The sequence below is a fragment of the Pithys albifrons genome, chromosome 3, assembly GCF_047495875.1.
Source record: "Pithys albifrons albifrons isolate INPA30051 chromosome 3, PitAlb_v1, whole genome shotgun sequence".
NCBI lineage: Eukaryota > Metazoa > Chordata > Aves > Passeriformes > Thamnophilidae > Pithys > Pithys albifrons.
Genome location: NC_092460.1, coordinates 1832480 through 1854952, shown reverse-complemented (window position 1 = coordinate 1854952; position 22473 = coordinate 1832480). Strand labels below are relative to the sequence as shown.

Below are 22473 nucleotides of genomic sequence, written 5' to 3'. Positions count from 1 at the left end.
GATGCCACCAGGGTGGTACCGGGACAAGGGACAATGGCCATGAACTGAAACACCACGAGTTCCACCTCAGCATGGGGAAAGGCTCCTCTCCATGGAGGTGGCACAGCCTGGAACAGCTGCCCAGGGAGGGGGTGGATTCTCCCTCTCTGGGGACATCCCAACCCCACCTGTGTCACCTGCTCCAGGTGACCCTGCCTTGGGTGATCTCCAGAGGTCCCTTCCAACCCTGGAGGCTCTGTGGATGTGCTGGGGACACAGTGATGGCATGGCTGGAGCCACTGCTGCAGGGCAGCCCTGGCAGCTGCAGCCTCTTCCATCCTCCAGGTCTGGTGGGGTCATGGCCAGGGGTAAAATTCCTGTCATTTGGGTGATAAATGGGATTCTTTTCCAGTGCCCAAAGTAAAATGAGTGGTGTGGAGTCTCCTGCTCTGGGGTCACCCCAAGCCCACCTGGGACACCATCCCAACCCCTCTGGGACCACCTCAACCCCACTGGAGTCATCCCAATCCCTCTGGGACCACCTCAACCCCACTAGAGTAATTCCAATCCCTCTGGGACCACCCCAACCCCACTGGAGTCATCCCAACCCCACTGGGGCCACCCCAACCCCACTAGAGTCATTCCAATCCCTCTGGGACCACCCCAACCCCACTGGAGTCATCCCAACCCCTCTGGGGCCACCCCAACCCCACTGGAGTCATCCCAACCCCACTGGAGTCATTCCAATCCCTCTGGGACCACCCCAACCCCATTGGAGTCATTCCAACCCCTCTGGGACCACCCCAACCCCACTGGAGTCATCTCAACCCCTCTGGGACCATCCCAACCCCACTGGAGTCATTCCAATCCCTCTGGGACCACCCCAACCCCACTAGAGTCATTCCAATCCCTCTGGGACCACCCCAACCCCACTGGAGTCATCCCAACCCCTCTGGGGCCACCCCAACCCCACTGGAGTCATCCCAACCCCACTGGAGTCATTCCAATCCCTCTGGGACCACCCCAACCCCACTGGAGTCATCTCAACCCCTCTGGGACCACCCCAACCCCACTGGAGTCATTCCAACCCCTCTGGGACCACCCCAACCCCACTGGAGTCATCCCAGTCCCTCTGGGACCACCCCAACCCCACTGGGACACCACCCCAACCCCACTGGAGTCATTCCAACCCCTCTGGGACCACCCCAACCCCATTGGAGTCATCCCAAACCCATTGGGGCCACCCCAACCCCACCTGGACGTGTCACCCGCCCCAGGCTGGACTGCCTGTGCTGTTTGGAAGGGTTTATAGTCCAGGCAGGGTTAAATCACATGGATTTCCCTCCCCAGGAGTGAGGAGGTGTCCAAGGCCAGGTTGGACAGGGCTTGGAGCACCCTGGGACAGTGGGAGGTGTCCCTGCCCATGGCAGGGGTGGGATGGGATGGGCTTTGAGGTCCTTCCAACCCAAAGTAATCTGGAATTTCGATTTGAAAGGAAGACCCAACCAGTTTCAGGGCAAACCCAGCAAGGTGGGGAGGGAAAGTATCCCTGGAGGGGGAAGGAGAAACCTGCCAAGTGAAATCAAACACTGCTAATGCTGATCTGGGCTTTTCTACAGGAGTTTTCAGCTCAGGTGTGCCCAGACAGGTGAGTGGGGATGTGCAAGCCCAGCAGGTCAGGCGTGGGAATGTCTCCATCCAGAGCTGTCCATCCCTGCTGCATCAGGGAGCTGCCAAGTCCCTGGTCCTCCCTCATTTTCCCAGGTTTGCTGCAGCTCTGCTGGTCTCTCATGTAAATCTTTACTTTCTGTGGGAGCTCCTCAGCACAGAGGAGCTTCTGGATCCTGCCCTGAAAGGACTCTGCATTCATCCTGGGGACACTAATCTGAAATAATGCCATTTTTGCTGGTACAGGAAGAAGGAGAAGCACGAGCAGAGCGAAGGGGGGGGTTTATTGCCTGGTTTGTGCCAGGCTCAGAGGAGCTGCACTCAGCTGGGTTTGCTCTGTGCAGTTTCACTGTGGGCACAACGGCAGAGCTGGCAGGGATGGCTCCCAATTAGCCATCATTAGTCCCTTCTGCTTTAGAGAAGCATCAGAGTGCAGGAAAACAAAGGAATGCAACCTCGGTGATGAAGCCAACCCTTGGTGCTTCAGGGTCACAGAATGTAAATATTCCTTTCAAACTGGCATGAGGATCTTTGCCCCACGTGGCAAGGAAAGAGTCTGAAAATGGAAACCAAATCCCACTCGTTTTCTCCGTCCAAATTCGCAACGTGATTTACTGAAATGGCAGCAAAATGTAGGAATCCACATTCTACAGACTTCTAGAACTGAAAACAGTCTGCCAGGAGAACTTTGCCTTATTAAAGCCATGGGATGCTGGCTGTGTAATGATGGAATTCTGAAAAATCAGATGATTTCCAGCGAACTGGGACAGCTCTGTTGTTCTCACGGCTCATTTTCTAGAGCTCTTTTGTGCATCATTTGTGAGCTTCCACCAGGAGGGTTTATATTCCTCCCTCTCTCTGGAGATGAGATGAAATAATCACAGTTTGCTTCTGAGCAACATCCAACTCCCTGATTGTGATCCTGAGGACCTGGGAGAGCGTCTGCTGGTCCAGGATCATTTATTGATCATGTCTGTGCTCAGCCAGCTCGGCTCTTCCACAGGCTTTAATTATTCTCTTTCCTCACCCTCAGAGCACCCCGAGCTTCTGATCTCCCTGGTACTGAAATGGGATGGGAATCAGAGACTCCCCAGCCCTTGTGGGAGAGCTGAGGTGCTGCCCAGCCTTTGGCAGGAGTGCTTTTCATCTCTCAGGGCTGGCAGGGACCTCACTAACCACAGGAAGCTTTTGTGATCATCCCCCTGATCAGGAAGACCAGCCATGAGCAGGAGGAGGCAGTTTGATCCTACTGGAATATCTTCTGCTCTCATTTTTCTTCCAGAGCTGCTCATTGTGCAGCTGAACCTCTGCAAACCCACCCTGCAGGCTGAGCCCTTTCCATCCAAAATAGGCCAAAGAACTCAATAATTAGTTGCAAATTTGACAGCATTAAACAAGATAATACAAATAAAAAGCAAATAAAAGATGTCAAACTTCATCTTAATGTCTTTCACTAATGTAGAATTTCTGTAATTGCTAAAAATAAGGTAGGGATGGAGCAGAATAAGGTTCAAAAAGGAGAACAAAGTTCTCCAATAGCAAAAAAAAAAATCTTTTGCAAGACATTTTCCTTTTGACTGAAATCCCATTTGTAAGTGTCAGACATATTATTGCTCTACAGGCTGAAGTGGCACCTGGCAAGGAGCAAGAACGTGCAGTGACAGGACAAGGCAATGGGTTCAAACTGACAGTAGGTTTAGATCAGAGATTGGGAAGGAATTCCTGGCTGGGAGGGTGGGCAGGCCCTGGCACAGGTGCCCAGAGAAGCTGTGGCTGCCCCAGCCCTGGGAGTGTCCCAGGCCAGGCTGGACAGGGCTTGGAGCAGCCTGGGCTGGTGGGAGGTGTCCCTGCCCATGGCAGGGGTGGCACTGGGTGGGCTTTAAGTAATTCCAAACCATTCCAGGATTCTGTGATTCTCTGAGCTCCTCAGCTTTTGGAGAACTGACTAAGACCCAGAAACAAACGTGGTCCATGAGAGAAAACGTGGCCTTTGGCACTTGGAAGAGAAATGCCTGCAGGAAGGGTGAGAGCAGCCCTGCCTGGCAGCCTGTTCCAGCTCTCTCCCACACTGCTGCTGCTCGGGTTCCTCCCCCAGCACTGAGGCTGCTCCAAGGCACGGAGCCTGCAGAGCTGCTCGGGGCGTTCAGCAGGCACAGCCCTGCCCTGGTCCCGGGGACAGTCCTGATGTCACTGCCCACACCAGCCTGGGCAGCCACGCAGGGGCCCTGCCTGCTGAACCCATCCAGAGATTAGATTTGATTACACAAGAATTCATTAGGATTATCTAATGATATTAGCACCACTACCCTGCCAAATTCCTGATGAGTAATGGCTTGTGGTATTGCAGCCATGGAGGAAAACCATAAAACTCTGTGCACTGACCTTCGCTTCAGTTCCTGAGTCACAGCCTGCAGCTCCTGCCCGTCCTTGCTGCTGAGCCACAGCTGCACCTCCTCTGGAGGGGCTTTTTGGACAACCAGTGCCCTGGGAGCTCATGTTGGGCTGAGCCACCAGCTGAGCTGGGCTTGGTCCTGTCCTCCAGCACCATCCCACTGCCCTGCAGAGCAACAAGCAGAGCTACACCCCAACCCCTGCCCGTCATCCAGGGCACACCTGGGTGTGGGGCAATGAGGGAGGGAAGTGTTTCCTTCTCCTGGTGCCAGTTGTTCTGTGGGCACACCTTGCACCACCTCTGCACAGCTCCTGGCGCTGCCAGCCAGCCACGTGTACCCGGAGGGCATGGAAAACAGAGAACAGCGGTGGAAAATAACCTTGCTTGATGTCTGAGGGCAAAGTATTGCATGTGCAATAAATAAATAGAGTATTACTATTTTTCAATCGCTGCTGGTCGCCCTGGCTGGGGCTGGGGTGTCACCGCAGACGGGCTGTCCCGCCGGGGACATCCTGTGACACTGTTTTGGCGAAGGGGAGCCCCGGTGAAGCTCGCAGGGTTCGGAGCTCCGCGGAAACAGCTCCGAGCAGCGGGGACCGGCCCGCGCCGTGCCCGTGCCCCGCTCCGGGGCTGCCCCCGGGGTACGACGGGGGGACACCGCGGGGGTGACACCGCCGGGGGGACAGCACCTGTGCAGGCACTCGAGGCTTAGGCAGCGCCTCCTCCGCGGTGCCCACACCAGGTTTACTCGGGGGTTACTCGGGGTTTACTCGTGCTCGCTCCCCCGGCCGCTGTGCCTGCAGTCCCGTGCGCGGTACCCCCACCCGAGGGACCCCCCGGCGCAGGTAGCGCCTCGTCCCGCGGGCTCTGCGCGGAGACCCCGGCCCCAGCCCGGGCTCTATCTGTCTGTCTGTCTGTCCGTCCATCCCCATCCCCCTCCCCATTCCCATCCCCTTCCCCATCTCCATCCCCTTCTCCATCCCCACTACCGCCACGGGCTCTGCGCGCAGCCCCCAGCCCGGGCTCTGTCTGTCTGTCTGTCCGTCCATCCGTCCATCCCCATTCCCATCCCCGTCTCTATCCGCATCCCTATCTTCATCCTCAACCCCATCCCCAACCCCATTCTCATCTCCCATCTCTATCCCCATCCTCATCTCCATTTCCATCCCCATCCCCGCTCCCGCCGCGGGCTGTGCGCGCATCCCCCCAGCCCGGGCTCTGTCTGTCTGTCTGTCTGTCTGTCCGTCCATTCCCATTCCCGTCTCTATCCTCATCCCTATCTTCATCCTCAACCCCATCCCCATCCCCAACCCCATCTCTGTCTCCATCCTCATCTCCATTTCCATCCCCATCCCCGCTCCCGCCGCGGGCTGTGCGCGCATCCCCCCAGCCCGGGCTCTGTTTGTCTGTCTCTCTGTCTGTCCGTCCGTCCCTCCCTCCTTCGCGGGGCCTGTCGGGAGCTGTAGTGCCGCAGGACTCGCCGCCCCGGCGGGCCCCGCGCGGTATTTAAGGCTGGGGCTGGGCGCGGGGCGCTCACACGCGGCTGGGGCGCTGCGGGCCGGCCGGGCAGCACCGCGGGCTGCGGGCATGGGGCTGCCCCGCCGCGGATAGCCCCCCGCCAGGGAGAGCCCCCCGCCGCCTCCGCCACCGCTCCCCAGGTACGGCCGGGAACGGGCAGGGAGGGATGGAGGGAGGGATGGAGCGCGGCGGGGCAGCGCGGGATGCAGAGGGAGCCCGCGGGGATGCCCGGCCGGACCGTGTGCTGGAGCCGCGGCAGGACGGTGTCCCCTCCCGGGCGGGGGGCTCGGCGTGTGTCCCCTCTCGGGTGGGGGATCCGTGTGCCCTCCCGGGCGGGGGGCTCGGCGTGTGTGTGCCCTCCCGGGGGGCTTGGCGTGTGTCCCCTCTCGGGCGGGGGATCCGTGTGCCTTCCCGGGGGGCTCGGTGTCCCCTCCCGGGCGGGGGGCTCTCGGTGCGTGTGTCCCCTCCCGGGCGGGGGATCCATGTGCCTTCCCGGGGGGCTCTCGGTGTCCCCTCCCGGGCGGGGGGCTCTCGGTGTGTCCCCTCCCGGCGTGTCCCCTCCCTGCAGCGCCGTGTCCGCTCCAACTTTCCCCGCTGTCTCCGCTCAGCCCGGGGATGGCTCGCGTTATGTAAACAGTGGCGAGCGCCGGGGGGGACCTGGCGAGGGGCGACCCGGAGAGCTCAGAGCCGGCGGGAAGGGGCGGGTGGGTGTGCGGGGGGTCCCGGGGCTGCTCCGCAGGCCAAATATTTGGCTGTTTCCCTGGCTACAGGAACGGGACCGGGGGGGGTACGGGTGCGCTCCGGCGTGGGATGTGTCCGGAGCCGTGGGATGTGTCCGGAGCCGTGGGATGTGTCCAGAGCGAGGACTGGCCCTGGCTCTGTCCCGAGCTCGGCTCGGCACTGCCGTGCCTGCCCCTCGGGGCCGGTCCGGCCCGCACGAGTTGGTTTGAGAGCCCTCCAACAGGTGAGGGCTCTGCCCTGCGGCTCCGTGCCCGCTGTGCGGGGCAGTTCCGTGCCAGGTGATGTGCCCCGCGGTCCGCTCGGTGCCAGGTGTGCCCTACGGTTCCGTGCCAGATGTGCGGGGCAGTTCCGTGCCAGGTGATGTGCCCCACAGTCCGGTGCCCGGTGTGCCCTACAATTCCGTGCCAGATGTGCCCGGCGCTTTGGTGCCAGGTGTGCCCCACGGTTCCGTGCCGGATGTGCAGATGCAGTCGGATGCCAGGTGTGCCCTGCGGGCCGGTCCGTGCCAGATGTGCAGATGCAGTCGGATGCCAGGTGTGCCCCGCGGGCCGATCCGTGCCAGGTGTGCCCTGCGATTCCGTGCCAGATGTGCAGATGCAGTCGGGTGCCAGGTGTGCCCCGCGGGCCGATCCGTGCCAGGTGTGCCCTGCGATTCCATGCCAGGTGTGCCCCGTAGTCCGGTGCCCGATCCCCGCAGAGGGACCCGCCGCAGTCCCGCTGCTCCGGGTCGGGGGAGGCAGAACGTGCCTATCCCAGCCCAGAGCCTTGCCCGGGGAGGATGAGGATGAGGATGGGTTGGCTCAGCCGTGCCCGGAGCAGCAGCGTCTGTGCCACCCCTTCACTTTATTATTAGCGAGGGTCAGTACCTGTGCGTGTGGTCATTCCATCAGTGTGCGTGTTGCTGTTTGCCTTGGAGGTGCTTTCCCTTGGCTCCAAGTTTTCCTGGGATGCCAGGGCTGCCAGACCTGTTGAGCCCAAGGCCCTCGGAGGAGCTGCTCCCCTCGCAGGGCTCAGCTCTGTGCTGGGATGGGATGTAAAGCCATTGACCCTTCCTTTCCCTCGGTGGTTTCTCTGTTTCCAAGTTAATGGGCTGCCAGGCACCGGCTTTGCTGTTTGTTTATTTTCTGGTCTTACTTTCAAATCAGTTTCCTCTCACCGCAAATGTTGCAGGTTCTAAATGGCTGTTTATTTGTTTTCTGTTCTTTCTTTCAAGCCAGTTTCCTCTCACCTTAAATGTTGCAGGTTCTAAATGGCTGTTTATTTTCTCTTCTTTTTTCAAGCCAGTTTCCTCTCACCTTAAATGTCGCAGGTTCTAAATGGCTGTTTATTTGTTTTCTGTTCTTTCTTTCAAGCCAGTTTCCTCTCACCTTAAATGTTGCAGGTTCTAAATGGCTGTTTATTTTCTGTTCTTTATTTCCAGCCAGTTTCCTCTCGCAACAAATGTTGCAGGTTTTAAATGCCGGGTGGGTTTTCTGGTGTAAGGTCAGGACCTGAAACAGTAACAGGGCTCGTGGTGTGGCTGCAGCAGAGCTGTGGTTGCCCAACAGTGGGTGTTCAGTGAGTGGAGAAAGCTGGTGGCATCAATCAGGCCAAAAATTTTGATGTTACAGACCACTTGATGAAGCAAATGTGAAAGTTTGACCACGGTGGAAACCAGTGGCTTGAACTGGTGTGAAGGTGTAGAGCTCATTGTGTCTAAACCAAAAGGAGCCACTGGAAATAAACCCACAGTCCCAGTGGGTTCAAAACAAGCTGTCAAGTAAGCTGATTATTTGTAATGTTTTTTTTTAATCTCTTGTTTGCCAATAACAGGGTTTTTGTCTCCTTAAAATGCCTTATTTCCCCCTGAGATTAAAGTGTTTGCTTAGATGAGGTTTTGTTCTCCCCATCTGCTTGTTTTGCAATGATGATTAAACCTTGAAAACAGTTTCCTCTTACAGGGGTTCATAAATTAGGAAGTAAACAAATAGCAAAAGTAACTTGGGTTTGCCTTTGCAATCGTGGGTGGAGCTTCACTGTGGGAAATTGTATATCTTTATAAGATGTGCTAATCCTGAAGAGGATGGTTGGGGGTGGAAGAGGCCCCAGAGGAGAGCACGGAAGGGCTGAGTGCTTGGTGAGCTGCTGTGGTGATGGTGGTTGGAGCTGCAGGGGTGGGTGGGGAGGTGAACAGAGTGTGAGGGACAGCTGTGGGCTCTGCTTATGAATGAGAAGTGTAACTTCAGGAGGAATTCTCCATGGAAAGGGTGGTCAGACACTGGAAGGGGAGGTGGTAGAGTCCCCAACCCTGGAGGTGTCCAAGGAAATGGCACTGAGTGGCTGGGAGGGCTTTTCCCACCCTGAAGATTCTGTAATGTGATCTTACTCATGGCACCATCAATCCTCTCAAAAACCTGTGTTGGTGTGGGGAAGTCTGGCAAGTGGAAGAGTCAAGAGAACTGCTCTGGGGTCCTGGCAGCTCACAGGTGGCACTGCAGCTCGGAGTGAGGCTTGCAAACCAGGAGGTCCTGCTGTTGTGTGGAGGGAGGGCTGGGTCTGACTGACACAGTGCTGAGTGACTGTGACAATGTGGCAGCACAATAAGAGGGCCAGAGGGCTGCCAGGGGTCAGGTTTGGGGTGGGCTGTGTGAGCAGGGACCTCCAGCACTGCCCCAGGGGCTGAGCACGTGGGTGGGCTCCAGAAATCCCTGCTGGAAGCAGGAGCTCCCTTGGGCTGTGTCTTGCCAGGGGAGCTGGTCTCTCCTAATGATAAATTGCTGAGTGGACAGCATTGAGCTGAAACTTCTTTTTCAGTGCTATAAAGCTGGATTAAAACAGATCCTGAACATCTGGAGCCCTCCTGGGGTACCTGCCCTGGAGTGGAGCCCTCAGCAGGTGTAGCTCGTTCTGACAAATTCTTCCAGCAGGTGAAGCTGCTCTTGGCCACCTGGGCTCATTTGTGGCTGCACCAGCACTTGGTGTGGCTGCAGGACCTGGGCACTGCTGGGGCACCTCCAGTGCTGGGGACAGGTCTGGGCCCCTCAGGACAAGAAGGACACTGAGGGGCTGGAGCGTGTCCAGGTAAGGGGCTGGAGCAGCAGGAGTGGCTGAGGGAGCTGGGGGGGCTCAGCCTGGAGAAAAGGAGGCTCAGGGGGCACCTTCTGGCTCTGCAATCCCTGATGGATCCAGGTGAGGGTTGGGCTCTGCTTCAGGGAACAGGGACAGGAGGAGAGGGCACAGCCTCAGGCTGGGCCGGGGCAGGGGCAGGTGGGACATCAGGAGGAATTTCTGCCTGGAAAGGGTGGGCAGGCATTGGCAGGGGCTGCTCTGGGAGGTGGTGGAGTCTCCATCCCTGGAGAAATTAAGACACAGAGTAAATGTGGCACTTTGTGACATGATTTAAGGGCCTGGTGGTATCATAAACTGGGTATCTTGGAGGTCTTTTCCAGCCTTCATGGTCCTGTTATTCTGTTGTGATTGCTCAATGAACAGCACACTCCTTTGGAGTCTCTGGTGTGTCAGGTTGCAGCGTGTCCTGGGAGCCTTTGAGCCTTTACTACCCCATAAATCCAGGGCAGTTGTGGGATTGTGCCCGGAGCTGGAGGATGCCCAGGATGCTGTGGGAGGTGGGATGAGGACACGGCTCTGTAGTAGCTGGTGCAGGAGCTGCTGGCTCACCGTGGGTGTGTGTGAGGCAAGGCAGCTCCACCACAGCAGCTTCTGCAGGCCAGGGGGGTTTGGAGGGAGAAAATCATGTGCTGCTCCAAAATTATGTAAATGTGACAGTGGGACTGTGGGGTAAATCCTGAGTCCTGAATACCTGCATTGCTGTGTGTTGCAGTGTGTGTTCCCATCAGTGTCTGTGCTAAGACAGCAACACAAACAGAAGGGGCTTTGCTTCCTGGAGCCTCCTCTGTGCCTGTGGTGGGTGACAGTGCACAGGGGAGCAAAACCCCCTGGGTGCCCTCCAGGGGTCTGGGCAGGACCCGGAGCCCAAACCCCCTGGGTGCCATCCAGGGTCTGGGCAGGACCCGGAGCCCAAACCCCCTGGGTGCCATCCAGGGTCTGGGCAGGACCCGGAGCCCAAACCCCCTGGGTGCCATCCAGGGTCTGGGCAGGACCCGGAGCCCAAACCCCCTGGGTGCCATCCAGGGTCTGGGCAGGACCCGGAGCCCAAACCCCCTGGGTGCCATCCAGGGTCTGGGCAGGACCCGGAGCCCAAACCCCCTGGGTGCCATCCAGGGGTCTGGGCAGGACCCGGAGCCCAAACCCCCTGGGTGCCATCCAGGGTCTGGGCAGGACCCGGAGCCCAAACCCCCTGGGTGCCATCCGGGGTCTGGGCAGGACCCGGAGCCCAAACCCCCTGGGTGCCATCCGGGGTCTGGGCAGGACCCGGAGCCCAAACCCCCTGGGTGCCATCCAGGGTTCTGTGCTGGACCCGGAGCCCAAACCCCCTGGGTGCCCTCCAGGGGCTGTGCTGGACCCGGAGCCCAAACCCCCTGGGTGCCCTCCAGGGGCTGTGCTGGACCCGGAGCCCAAACCCACTGGGTGCCATCCACGGGCTGTGCTGGGACTGGAACCCAAACCCCCTGGGTGCCATCCAGGGTCTGGGCAGGACCCGGAGCCCAAACCCACTGGGTGCCATCCAGGGGGCTGGGCAGGGGCTGCTCTGAGGGACCAGCCTGGCAGGGTCAGCAGGGTCTGTCTGTGGGCTGGGAGCCAGTGCTGTGTCCACAGCTATTCCAGAGGATCCCTGTGCTCTTCCCCATGGCATCTCCCAGGGGCTGCTGAGGGAGGCAGGATCCCAGACCAGCACAGCTTTGCTCTGGCTCAGTGTCCCTGCCTGCTTTCTGTTCCCCATGGATGCTCCAAAAGCACTACAGCAATTCCTGCCTGGTTCTCTGTCCTGGCACGGGCGGGCAGTGCCAGGGGATGGAAACACATCCCTCTTTCCAGGGTGCTGCAGCTGCTCCATGGATTGGCAGAGGCAGCCACAGGCAGAGAGTGTCACTCTTGTTTGTCCTGTACCTGTGGGGAATGTGCTTTTCCAGGTCTTCAGAGCAGTTGTGGTTTATGGGATCAAATTCCTTTGGGGAAAAGTTTGCCCAGAGAAGCTGTGGTGGGTGTCCCATTGCTGGAAGTGTCCAAGGCCAGGTTGGATGGAGTTTGGAGAACCTGGGATAGTGGAAGATGTCCCTGCCCATGGCAGGGAGTGGGACTGGATGAGCTTTAAGGTCCCTTCCAACCCAAACCATTCTGGGATTCTGTTCTGTGAAAAAACAAAGATGAAATGGAAACTACAGGAACTGCAATTCAAGTGGGGAAAGCTGCAACGTTCAGCTGTGGGCTCTGAACTCAGAGGAGTTTCATTTTCATGGCTGTGGTTTTGGTTAAGCCTCTCAAAACTTGGATCAGAACTTCCCAACAGTGTTATATGGAGAGTAAAATGTCACTTCATATCTGAGCAAGTTAACCCTCCAGAGAGAGAAATGGGTTGGAATTGTGCCTGAAGTTGGTGTCACTTGGTGTTTGTGGCTTGTGGCAATGTAGCTGCATCCCCATGTGCCAGAATGCCAATGTGGGGACAGTTGCAGGAGGCTGAGTGTTCACAGCTCAGTGATACCTTCCCTGGAGGTGCCCAAGGCCAGACTGGACAGGGCTTGGAGCACCCTGGGCTGGTGGGAGGTGGAATGGGATGGGCTTTAAGGTCTCTTCTAACCCAAACCACTCTGTTTGTCTGAAAAGATGATCAAAGGCTGGGGAGTAGCTCTGAGAAACTGGAATGTCAGATGAAGCAAATGTCTGGGGTGGGATGTTGGGTGCTGCCTCTGCTTTTGGGGCCCTGTGGTGCTGAGCTTGGAGGGTGGATCCCCGTGCCAGGATGGACACAAATTGTTCATTCTCTCCTCGTCCTCCCTGTTTACAATGTCTGGTCAGAAGATCATCATCTCTGTGCAGGTACATGGAAGAAATTTCTGATCACAGTAGGCCAAAAAATTGCTGCTGCCCAAAGGATGGAGGTTGGATTTTCTTGTGAATTAGTGGTGGTTGTTTAGTAGCAGTTTCACATAAAACTTTTACAAACATTTCTTTTGTGCCTGGCCCTCTCCTTTCCACTTCTTCAGAAATTCAGAAACCTGCCAAAAAGTTCTGAGGAAACAAAGCTTTGGTTGCAGTGCAGGTGTGTCCTGTGTGCATCCCACCCTGGGACACGTGGCCATGGAGGCAGACACAGACCTGAGCTGGCTGATGGGGCTTGATCTGAAGGGTTCACTGCAATGACCCTGCAATCCTGGGCTGCTCCTCTGCCAGGGTTTGGTACATTCAGCTGCTAATGCTCTTTGAGAAAAGATGGGTCAGTATTTTGAACCTTTGCCTCAGAGGGATGACTTGGGCTTGGATTCTGGAAAATTACTGTTGGGGGGCCAACAGGTGCCAGCCATGCTGGGAGCTGGAGCCTCCATCTGTGAGGGAGCCCGGCCCACCAGGGCTTTGTGGCTCAGCAGGGCTCAAAGTAGGTCCCCAGGCCACCAGTGGCTCTCCACACGTGCCCATCATGTGCTGGCAGTGGCTCCTCCTCTTGGGCTGGTTGTCCCCGGCACGGAGGTTTTAGCGGAGCCGCCGGAGCCGCCGGAGGTGTCCGGGAGGGACAGCGGAGAGCCCCGTGCCAGCTCCTGCTCTGCAGAGCCCCGTGCCAGGGTCCTGCTCTGCAGCACTGGGACACTGCTGGGCCAGCAGCAGGACAGCCTTCAGCCCAGGGCAGCGCCAACTCCGCTGCCAGCCTGGACCCGAGTGTGCCCGGGGACATCCTGCCAAGCCCAGCCCTGGATCCCGACGGCGGAGCCACCATGGAGGAGAGGGAGCCCCCACCGAGGTGCTGTGCTGGAGCAGGGATGGCATGGCATGGGCAGGGACAGTGCTGGGCACCAGGGACAGTGGGACATGGACAGTGTTGGGCACTGGAGACAGAGGGACATGGGCATGGAGAGTGCTGGGCACCAGGGATAGAGGGGCATGGAAAGGGACAGTGCTGGGCACCAGGGAATGCTGGGCACCAGGGACAGTGGGGCATGGACATGGAGAGTGCTGGGCACCAGGGACAGTGCTGGGCACCGGAGACAGAGGGACGTGGGCATGGAGAGTGCTGGGCACTGGAGACAGAGGGACGTGGGCACGGAGAGTGCTGGGCACCGGAGACAGAGGGACGTGGGCATGGAGAGTGCTGGGCACCGGAGACAGAGGGACGTGGGCATGGAGAGTGTTGGGCACCAAGGACAGTGCTGGGCACCAGGGGCAGTGGGACATGGATATGGACAGTGCTGGGCACCAGGGGCAGTGGGACATGGATATGGACAGTGCTGGGCACCAAGGACAGTGCTGGGCACCAGGGACAGAGGGGCATGGATATGGACAGTGCTGGGCACCAGGGACAGAGGGGCATGGATATGGACAGTGCTGGGCACCAGGGGGAGTGGGACATGGAAAGGAACAGTGCTGGGCACCAAGGACAGTGCTGGGCACCAGGGACAGAGGGGCATGGATATGGACAGTGCTGGGCACCAAGGACAGTGCTGGGCACCAGGGGCAGAGGGGCATGGACATGGAGAGTGCTGGGCACCAGGGGCAGTGGGACATGGATATGGACAGTGCTGGGCACCAGGGACAGTGCTGGGCACCAGGGGCAGAGGGGCATGGATATGGACAGTGCTGGGCACCAGGGACAGGCAGGGGCACGAAGATGGACAGACAAGGGAAGCTCTTGGCAGAATGTTGGCAGTATTTAATTGGGTAAAGAGCGAGAGAAAGGAAGGGCAGAGCCTGGTGTGAGGAGCAGGAGGCTGTGCTGGTGAGGAGGGAGGTGAGAGGTGCTGCAGGAGCCCGTTCCATGGTGAACCTCAGCAGGTTCATGACCACACAAATTGAGACTGGGACTGTTCTGTGCTCTCTCCTTCCCTGGCCATGTCTCTTCCTTGGCCAACCTCCAGCTGGTGTTACAAACCAAGCTTGCTCTCTCTCTTCCCACGACATGGCTTGTCCTGGTCCTTTTGGTGAGTTCCAACTCTCTCCTGATAGAAAAACGCTGGCAAACCCTTTGTGCTGGTGGGGCCTCGTGCAGAGGCTGCTGTTGGGTGGGCTCCTCCAAGCACAAGGATAGACCCCAGGCAGTGTCACCTTCAGGAGGAGCTCCTTCCTTCTGGTGGGATAGAAAAGATGCTGTCAGGTCATACTTGGTGTGGAACAAAACCTGATTTCCCCCCCTGGCAGTGCCTCTGTGGTAGGTTTTCCCTCTCCAGCTCCCTGCAGATGCCTGTCAGTAGGAGCTGCCAGTTGTGTTCCCTCACTGGGGCTGCTCTCTGAGATGTTGCTCTCAGTGTAACTTCTCTGCTTCTGACCTGAATTTCTGGTTGCACTGGACAAATAAAAAATGCAGGCCCTCTTTCTGAGGAAAAAAAAGACATAGAGCATGTTTGCTTCCCTGTCTGGGGGATTTACTGAGGTTACAGCAAACAAAATGAGTTACTTTATCTGTTTCTTGCTTTTTCTTAAACTGTTGTTGCATCTACAAAATAGAAACTTCTGACCAACTTTAGCTTGGTATGATAAAATCTATTTATCTGTGAAGTGGCAAATGGTATGAATAGAACATAATGAACTTGGCCATCATCCTGCTGGGGGAATTTCCACAGCTCTTCCAGCTCCCTTCTGGAGGAAGGGGAAGCGTGTGCTTGCCTGGCTGTGCAGAGGGGCTGCTGCCTGTCTGTCTGTCCCTCCTGGGGGCAGAGGGGCTGCTGTCTGTCTGTCCGTCCCTGCTGGGGGCAGAGGGGCTGCTGCCTGTCTGTCCGTCCCTGCTGGGGGCAGAGGGGCTGCTGTCTGTCTGTCCGTCCCTGCTGGGGGCAGAGGGGCTGCTGCCTGTCTGTCCGTCCCTGCTGGGGGCAGAGGGGCTGCTGCCTGTCTGTCCGTCCCTGCTGGGGGCAGAGGGGCTGCTGCCTGTCTGTCCGTCCCTGCTGGGGGCAGAGGGGCTGCTGCCTGTCTGTCCGTCCCTGCTGGGGGCAGAGGGGCTGCTGCCTGTCTGTCCGTCCCTGCTGGGGGCAGAGGGGCTGCTGCCTGTCTGTCCGTCCCTGCTGGGGGCAGAGGGGCTGCTGCCTGTCTGTCCGTCCCTGCTGGGGGCAGAGGGGCTGCTGCCTGTCTGTCCGTCCCTGCTGGGGGCAGAGGGGCTGCTGTCTGTCTGTCTGTCCCTGCTGGGGCAGAGGGGCTGCTGTCTGTCTGTCTGTCCCTGCTGGGGGCAGAGGGGCTGCTGCCTGTCTGTCCGTCCCTGCTGGGGGCAGAGGGGCTGCTGCCTGTCTGTCCGTCCCTGCTGGGGGCAGAGGGGCTGCTGCCTGTCTGTCCGTCCCTGCTGGGGGCAGAGGGGCTGCTGTCTGTCTGTCTGTCCCTCCTGGGGGCAGAGGGGCTGCTGGGTGGGCATTCAGGGGGCAGCAGGGCTGCTGTCTGTCTGTCTGTCCCTGCTGGGGGCAGAGGGGCTGCTGTCTGTCTGTCTGTCCCTGCTGGGGGCAGAGGGGCTGCTGTCTGTCTGTCTGTCCCTGCTGGGGGCAGAGGGGCTGCTGTCTGTCTGTCTGTCCCTGCTGGGGGCAGAGGGGCTGCTGTCTGTCTGTCTGTCCCTGCTGGGGGCAGAGGGGCTGCTGTCTGTCTGTCTGTCCCTGCTGGGGGCAGAGGGGCTGCTGTCTGTCTGTCTGTCCCTGCTGGGGGCAGAGGGGCTTCTGGGTGGGCATTCAGGGGGCAGAGGGGCTGCTGTCTGTCTGTCTGTCCCTGCTGGGGGCAGAGGGGCTGCTGTCTGTCTGTCCGTCCCTGCTGAGGGCAGAGGGGCTGCTGTCTGTCTGTCTGTCCCTCCTGGGGGCAGAGGGGCTTCTGGGTGGGCATTCAGGGGGCAGAGGGGCTGCTGTCTGTCTGTCCGTCCCTGCTGGGGGCAGAGGGGCTGCTGTCTGTCTGTCCGTCCCTGCTGAGGGCAGAGGGGCTGCTGTCTGTCTGTCTGTCCCTCCTGGGGGCAGAGGGGCTGCTGGGTGGGCATTCAGGGGGCAGCGGGGCTGCTTTCTGTCTGTCCGTCCCTGCTGGGGCAGAGGGGCTGCTGTCTGTCTGTCCGTCCCTGCTGGGGGCAGAGGGGCTGCTGTCTGTCTGTCCGTCCCTGCTGGGGCAGAGGGGCTGCTGTCTGTCTGTCCGTCCCTGCTGGGGCAGAGGGGCTGCTGTCTGTCTGTCCGTCCCTGCTGGGGCAGAGGGGCTGCTGTCTGTCTGTCTGTCCCTGCTGGGGGCAGAGGGGCTGCTGGGTGGGCATTCAGGGGGCAGAGGGGCTGCTGTCTGTCTGTCTGTCCCTGCTGAGGGCAGAGGGGCTGCTGGGTGGGCATTCAGGGGGCAGAGGGGCTGCTGTCTGTCTGTCCATCCCTGCTGAGGGCAGAGGGGCTGCTGTCTGTCTGTCCCTCCTGGGGGCAGAGGGGCTGCTGGGTGGGCATTCAGGGGGCAGCGGGGCTGCTTTCTGTCTGTCTGTCCCTCCTGGGGGCAGAGGGGCTGCTGTCTGTCTGTCCGTCCCTCCTGGGGCAGAGGGGCTGCTGGGTGGGCATTCAGGGGGCAGAGGGGCTGCTGCCTGTCTGTCCGTCCCTGCTGGGGCAGAGGGGCTGCTGTCTGTCTGTCTGTCCGTCCCTGCTGGGGCAGAGGGGCTGCTGCCTGTCTGTCTGTCCGTCCCTGCTGGGGGCAGAGGGGCTGCTGCCTGTCTGTCTGTCCCTCCTGGGGCAGAGGGGCTGCTGGCTGTCTGTCTGTCTGTCCCTCCTGGGGCAGAGGGGCTGCTGGCTGGGCATTCAGGAGCCCTGGATTCGGGGCTGGGCTCTCAGCCTGCCCTGCTGCCTGTCCTTGGGCAAGTCAGTGCTGAGCTGCTCCTCCTTCCCCTCTGCCACAGCTCCATCTTGCCTGGGAAGTGGAGGAAAATCTGCTGCATTTGAAGTGGCAGGAGGAAAAATAATTTGTGTGAGGCAGAGCCTTCCTGGGTTTAATCTGCTGGTACCTCAGGGCTGCTGTGGCTGCAGGAGGGGCTGCACTCACAGGGAAAACAAGATCCTGTGGCTGATAAACCTACTGTGCTGGTATATATTTTTTAATATTTAATCTCTGAAATGTGCATAAAACCTGTGCTGACCCTCCTGCTGCAGGTGTGCCAGGATGCCAAGCTGCAGCTCCACATCCAGCTCCCCAAATCCCTGGGATTTGCCTTTCCTGGTGTGTGCAAAGAGCTCCTTTTAGATCTGCTAAGTCAGAGGCTTTGCAGATGACAGAGCTCTGTCCTGTGATTACTCACTGGAGGAGCTTTGGAATAAAGCACTTCCTCCCTCCCTGCCTTGGCAGTTCCAAAGGCATTCTCAGGAATCCTCCTCGCAGCCCTCAGGGACAAAACCTTCCTTTTCTCACTGAAATAAGAACTGGAAACATCAAGTTTGGGTTCAGATTTTCAAGTGAGCTGCACCTGTGAAAATAGACACAGAATGCTGGGTGGGTGTTATCCAAAAACCATGAAATGTTGGTTGGAAATGCTGGATCGAGTCTGCAGGGCCCAATTTTCAGCCAAGAAATCTTGTTGGAAAGTGGATTTAGCAGATTATTCAAGCACTGGACTTCCAGTTCAACACAGGGAGTCAGGTGTTGGTTGCATTTATAAAGTGGTGATTTGCCTGGTCTGATTTGCAAATATGAAGGACTTGATTCCATTTAATTCCTGCACAGACTTCCCTGGTCTTGGGGAGTCTCAGATCTGGCAGTTTTTGGGTGTTTCTTCCCATGTTTGTGCCATTAAGCAGCTCTTTGTGTTTGCTTCTCTGTCGTCTCTCTGCCCTTAAACTCTGGCCTTGTTTCTGTCAAAAACTGAAGCAAAATTAAACTTTCACTCTGGATTTCCTGTCTGCAATAATAAAGCCAAAGCACTTGAGAGCAGTTTGAGGTTCTGTTGGCAACTGAACAACCAAGATAGTGAAAAAGACTTTGATAAAGTGCTGCTCAAGTTCTGTACATATAAAATTGCCAGTCTATTTAATTGAGCACTAAAGCACAGAGAAAATATGCCAGTGGAGACCCGAGTGCATCACGGGACTGCGAGGCACAGCAAGGAGCTTTTTTTGCTCTAAACAAACATCATTAGAAGCATCTTCAAAAGATTAAGTAATTTGTATCCCAGTAGCTGGAAATCAAAGCATCAGCACCCAGAGAAATTCACTCTGGTTTAGTTTACAAATAGGATTTGCAGGCATAAGGTGAAGAATTAAAATCCCACACAGAACAGCTTTGGGTTGTTTGGAAAAGCTTCCAGCAAAGAGCTGCTGGAGGGGAGGAATGGCAGAGCAGGAGGGTTGGCACTGCAGAGCCCACAGGAGGGACTGGCTGTGCCCGGGGAGCAGACCCAGGGTCACCCCAGCCTGGTCCTGTCCCTTTGGCATCAGGATCAGGATGAGTGATGGGAGAAATGAGTGTGGAATGTTCCCAAAGCAGTTGCATTTCCTGCTCTGAGATGCTCCAAAGGCAGCTGTCTCATTAAGGTAGTTGGTGTTGAGCAGTCAGTTGGGTTTTGCTGTGTTTTCCCTGGTAATTCTGCTGTAGCTGCCACCAGGAAATGGGTTTTCATGAGAAAAAGGATTGAATTCCTGTGACTGGCAGACTTAGACTGGCTTATTCAAGGTCACCAGGCTGAGCTTGTGCCCTAAAATATGACCCAAATACCCCTGAGAGAGGGTCTGCAGGGCTGCACCTTTGGGGTGTTGGTGGCCAAGGGCAAACCCTTTGGTTGCTTTTCAGACCTGGATCTTCTCAGCCCCTTTTGCAGTAGGAAAAGCAGCTTGTCTGGAGGACACACAGGGGCTAATTCATAGTAAGAAATAATCAAAACTGACCCCCAGAATTGTGGCACTTCCTGTTCAGTCAGAAGCTCAAACTCGTGGTCTTGTGATGCAGATTTGGAGCAGGAGGGGCAGGGCAAGCCCTGAGCCTGCTGAGGGGAACAGCAGGTTCTCCTGCTTGGATTCACTGCCTGCATTTCACTAAAGCATCTTCAGATCCAATCCCATAGAGCAAAATGGCTTGTAAATCAGCATCCTGAAATCCACAGGAAATTCAGGAGATTCCCGCATTTATTTATTTATTTTTAGCTTCTAAAACAGAGCTTTAATTTTGTTTTCCTGCACAGATAAACTGTATATAAAACACATTTACAGACACGCTGACTCTTACACAGATGTGAGAAAACCATCACCAACGTAATGATAAAAATTCAAGGCTTAAAAAAACTCTGCAGAAAGTGTTAATCTCTCAAGTATTTTTGGATGTCTGTTAGTAGATGTAGTTTAATTCTCAACTTGCAGTCCACTTTTAGTTCAGGTTTCTCTGGAAGAGTCAAGTCTGTCTTTGTGTCTGTCACAGTGAGACCCTTTTAAAATAATTTTATAAACTGTGGGTGTTGCTGCCACCTGAGTTAAGCTGTTTGGAAAAACCTGATTTTTTTTTGCTGGATATTGCCATGCTTATAAATGCTTTGCCTTGGGTTGGTTTGAGTAGTTTTACCTCGAAGGAATCTGGTTTTATTCTGTGTCCAGGAGAGAGGAGGACAGTGCTCAGTGGGTTTATTGCAGGGCTGCTCTCCTGCCAGGGTGTGAGAATGCCACTGAAACTGGGATTATGAGAGAGTAACTCATTATGAGAGAGTAACTCATTATGAGAGAGTAACTCATGTTCTCTTAGGGCCACCCCTTCCTCCTCCAGTGTGAGTTCACTGCTCCTGGCACAGGCATATCTAAAATAAATAAATTGAGGGGTAATGGTGGTGTTTGTGCACAGAGCACAATTGCTTTATGAGCAGGGATTGTTCTGGGTCTGTGAGAGCCAAGTACAGAGAGGGGGGAGAGTCCTCCTGGAACCCTCCTGCCCCATTTCCTGTGGCAATCCCGTGGTCAGGGGCATCCCATGGGCATCCCCCTCCCCTGGCCATGGCACACACAGGGCACCCGAGCCCTGCTCTGCCCATCAGTGTGCCAAGGCTGGCAGGTCTTCCCTGCCTCAAATTCTGGAATAACCAAAAATGAACCCCACAGAGATCTGATCTGGGGAGGATTAGTGTGCTCAGCTGTGGTTGATAGAACATTGACTTGGGAATTTTGCTCTTCCATTTCTCCTTTTTGCCTCAAGTTTCCCAGTTCTCATCAAAGGTGGTTATTTAGCCTGGAGAAGAGGAGGCTCAGAGGTGACCTCAGCACTGTCTGGAACTGCCTGAAGGGAAGTTGTGGCCAGGTGGGGGTTGGTCTCTTCTCCCAGGCACTCAGCAATAGGACAAGGGGGCACGATGGGCTCAAGCTCTGCCAGGGGAAATTGAAGTTGGAGAGCAGAAAGAAATTCTTTGCAGAGAGAGTGCTCAGGGATTGGAATGGGCTGCCCAGAGAGGGGGTGGATTCCCCATCCCTGGAGGTTTTTCAGCTGAGCTTGGCCATGGCACTGAGTGCCATGATCTGGTAAAGGGACTGGAGTTGGCCCAAGGGTTGGACTCGATGATCTCGGAGGTCTTTTCCAATCCATTCTATGATCACTTAGTGTTTAATGCAAGTAACTGGGTGAATTTTGTTATGTGTCACAAGCCCCTTGAGAGAGGAGGCTGAAAACAGCTCTGAAGCTCAGTCAGTGTGGGAATGATTCTCTTCCCTTGCAGCTCTTGGATGTGGGGAGGCCACTGGGGCACCGAGTCCCTCCTCCATCTGCCAGTTCAGCGTGTTCCTGAGCACCAGCCAACCTCAAAACAGCCTGTTGGAACAGAAATGGCAAGTGGTCTGACTTTTGCCATTCAGTTATTGCAGATAGATACAGGCTCTGTTGGGTGTGACTGTGGGTAAGCCTTGGGGTAACTCAGTGCTGTCCAAAGAGGCTCATCCTGCTGGGAATGGGCTCTGTGCTCCATCCCAGCAGCTCCTGGTGTGCTGGAGGTGACATCACCCTCCTGGGTGTTAGAGCAGCATTCAGAAATACAAGGCAAGTGGGAGTGAGGACTTACATGGTAAATAATCCAAGATTATGTCTCCAAAAGTAAAGTTATTGTGGCAAGATCAGCCCTTTGTAAGGCTCGACTGTGCTGGGTGGGAGCAGCACAGCCTGGGCTTCCAGGGGGCACCCAGGGGGGCTCAGGGGCAGGCCCAGCTCTGGGGGTGGTGGTTTTGCCACCAGATTTTAGAAAGGAGTTCCTGAGCAGCCCAGCAATGCAGTTCAGTCCTGTCTGAGCTGCTGCCAGGCTTAACCCCACCTGTGTGTTCCCCAGCCTGGGGAAGGGTGCAGGTCAAGCTGCTAAAGGTGCTCTCAGTGGAGGTGTCAGTCCATTGCCAAGAGCTTATTTTAGGGGTTTGCACTCTCTTGGTTTGTTGGGGTTATGGAATTGTGGTGTGTGGGGATCTTCCTCACTGAAGAAAATAGAAGGAAGTTGAGGCTGGATGTGGAAAAGTGATGCAGGAATTTCCTTGTCCATCCCTGAGCCTGGTTTTGGTCAATGGTCTGAGGTTGTTTCTTTTTGCCCAGAAAAAGTTCTCGAATGGAAGTCAATAATTTTGACCTTCCCATTCCCTTGGGAACAGCTGGGCTGAACATCTGCCTCTTCCAAAGGAAAAAGTAACCCCCTCACACCCTGAGTGGGAACCTGAATGCCCTTGTGGAAGGGGTTGTTTGGAAGTGTCTGCACCTGCTTTGGGCTGAATTTGAGGGCTCAGGTTTGGGGCTGAAGTTGGGGGTTGCCCTCCCAGTGAGGGAGTGCAGAGCTGCATTTCCAGTGCTGCTAATTCAGTCCCTGTGCTTATTTGTGTCTGTTTTGTGGCACACATCCTAAAATAGGTAGGGATGTTTTTCTGTCCACTTATCAAGGCAGAGTGGGAACAGACTGTGTGACAGGCAGGGCTGAAGGACTTGGCATTAAACAAGGAACCTGGAGCCAAATGTTTGCCTCTGTGTGCACCCAGGTTTGTTCCCAGGGCTGGCACCCCTTTACCTGCTTGTCATCTCTGAATTTGGTTTTAATTGTACAAATGACACAGATTTACAGGCATGGGAATGTCTATAATGGGCTCTGGCTTGATAATAATACTGAAAATTGGAGTTATTCCCACCAGCACCAGTTATTCTCCTTTGGGGGTGAGGAGGAAAAGAGCTGG

At 56.6% G+C, this 22473-nt stretch overlaps 2 protein-coding genes across 4 annotated transcripts in view; one reads left to right on the top strand and one right to left on the bottom strand.

Moving 5' to 3' along the window:
- SUMF1 (sulfatase modifying factor 1) overlaps nucleotides 1–4304 on the bottom strand; it is a 34429-nt gene extending 30125 nt beyond the window's left edge. Inside the window, exon 1 of the mRNA XM_071550199.1 lies at nucleotides 4030–4304. Coding sequence (XP_071406300.1) covers nucleotides 4030–4143 — 114 coding nt within the window. The 5' untranslated portion in view covers nucleotides 4144–4304. The remainder of the gene's footprint in view (nucleotides 1–4029) is intronic.
- Nucleotides 4305–5588: 1284 nt separating this feature from the next.
- The window catches only part of ITPR1 (inositol 1,4,5-trisphosphate receptor type 1), a 182875-nt gene continuing 165990 nt past the window's right edge, over nucleotides 5589–22473 (top strand). For all 3 annotated transcript variants that reach the window (XM_071550192.1, XM_071550193.1, XM_071550191.1), the window contains exon 1: nucleotides 5589–5697. The gene's annotated coding sequence lies outside the window, so the exon portion shown is untranslated. The remainder of the gene's footprint in view (nucleotides 5698–22473) is intronic.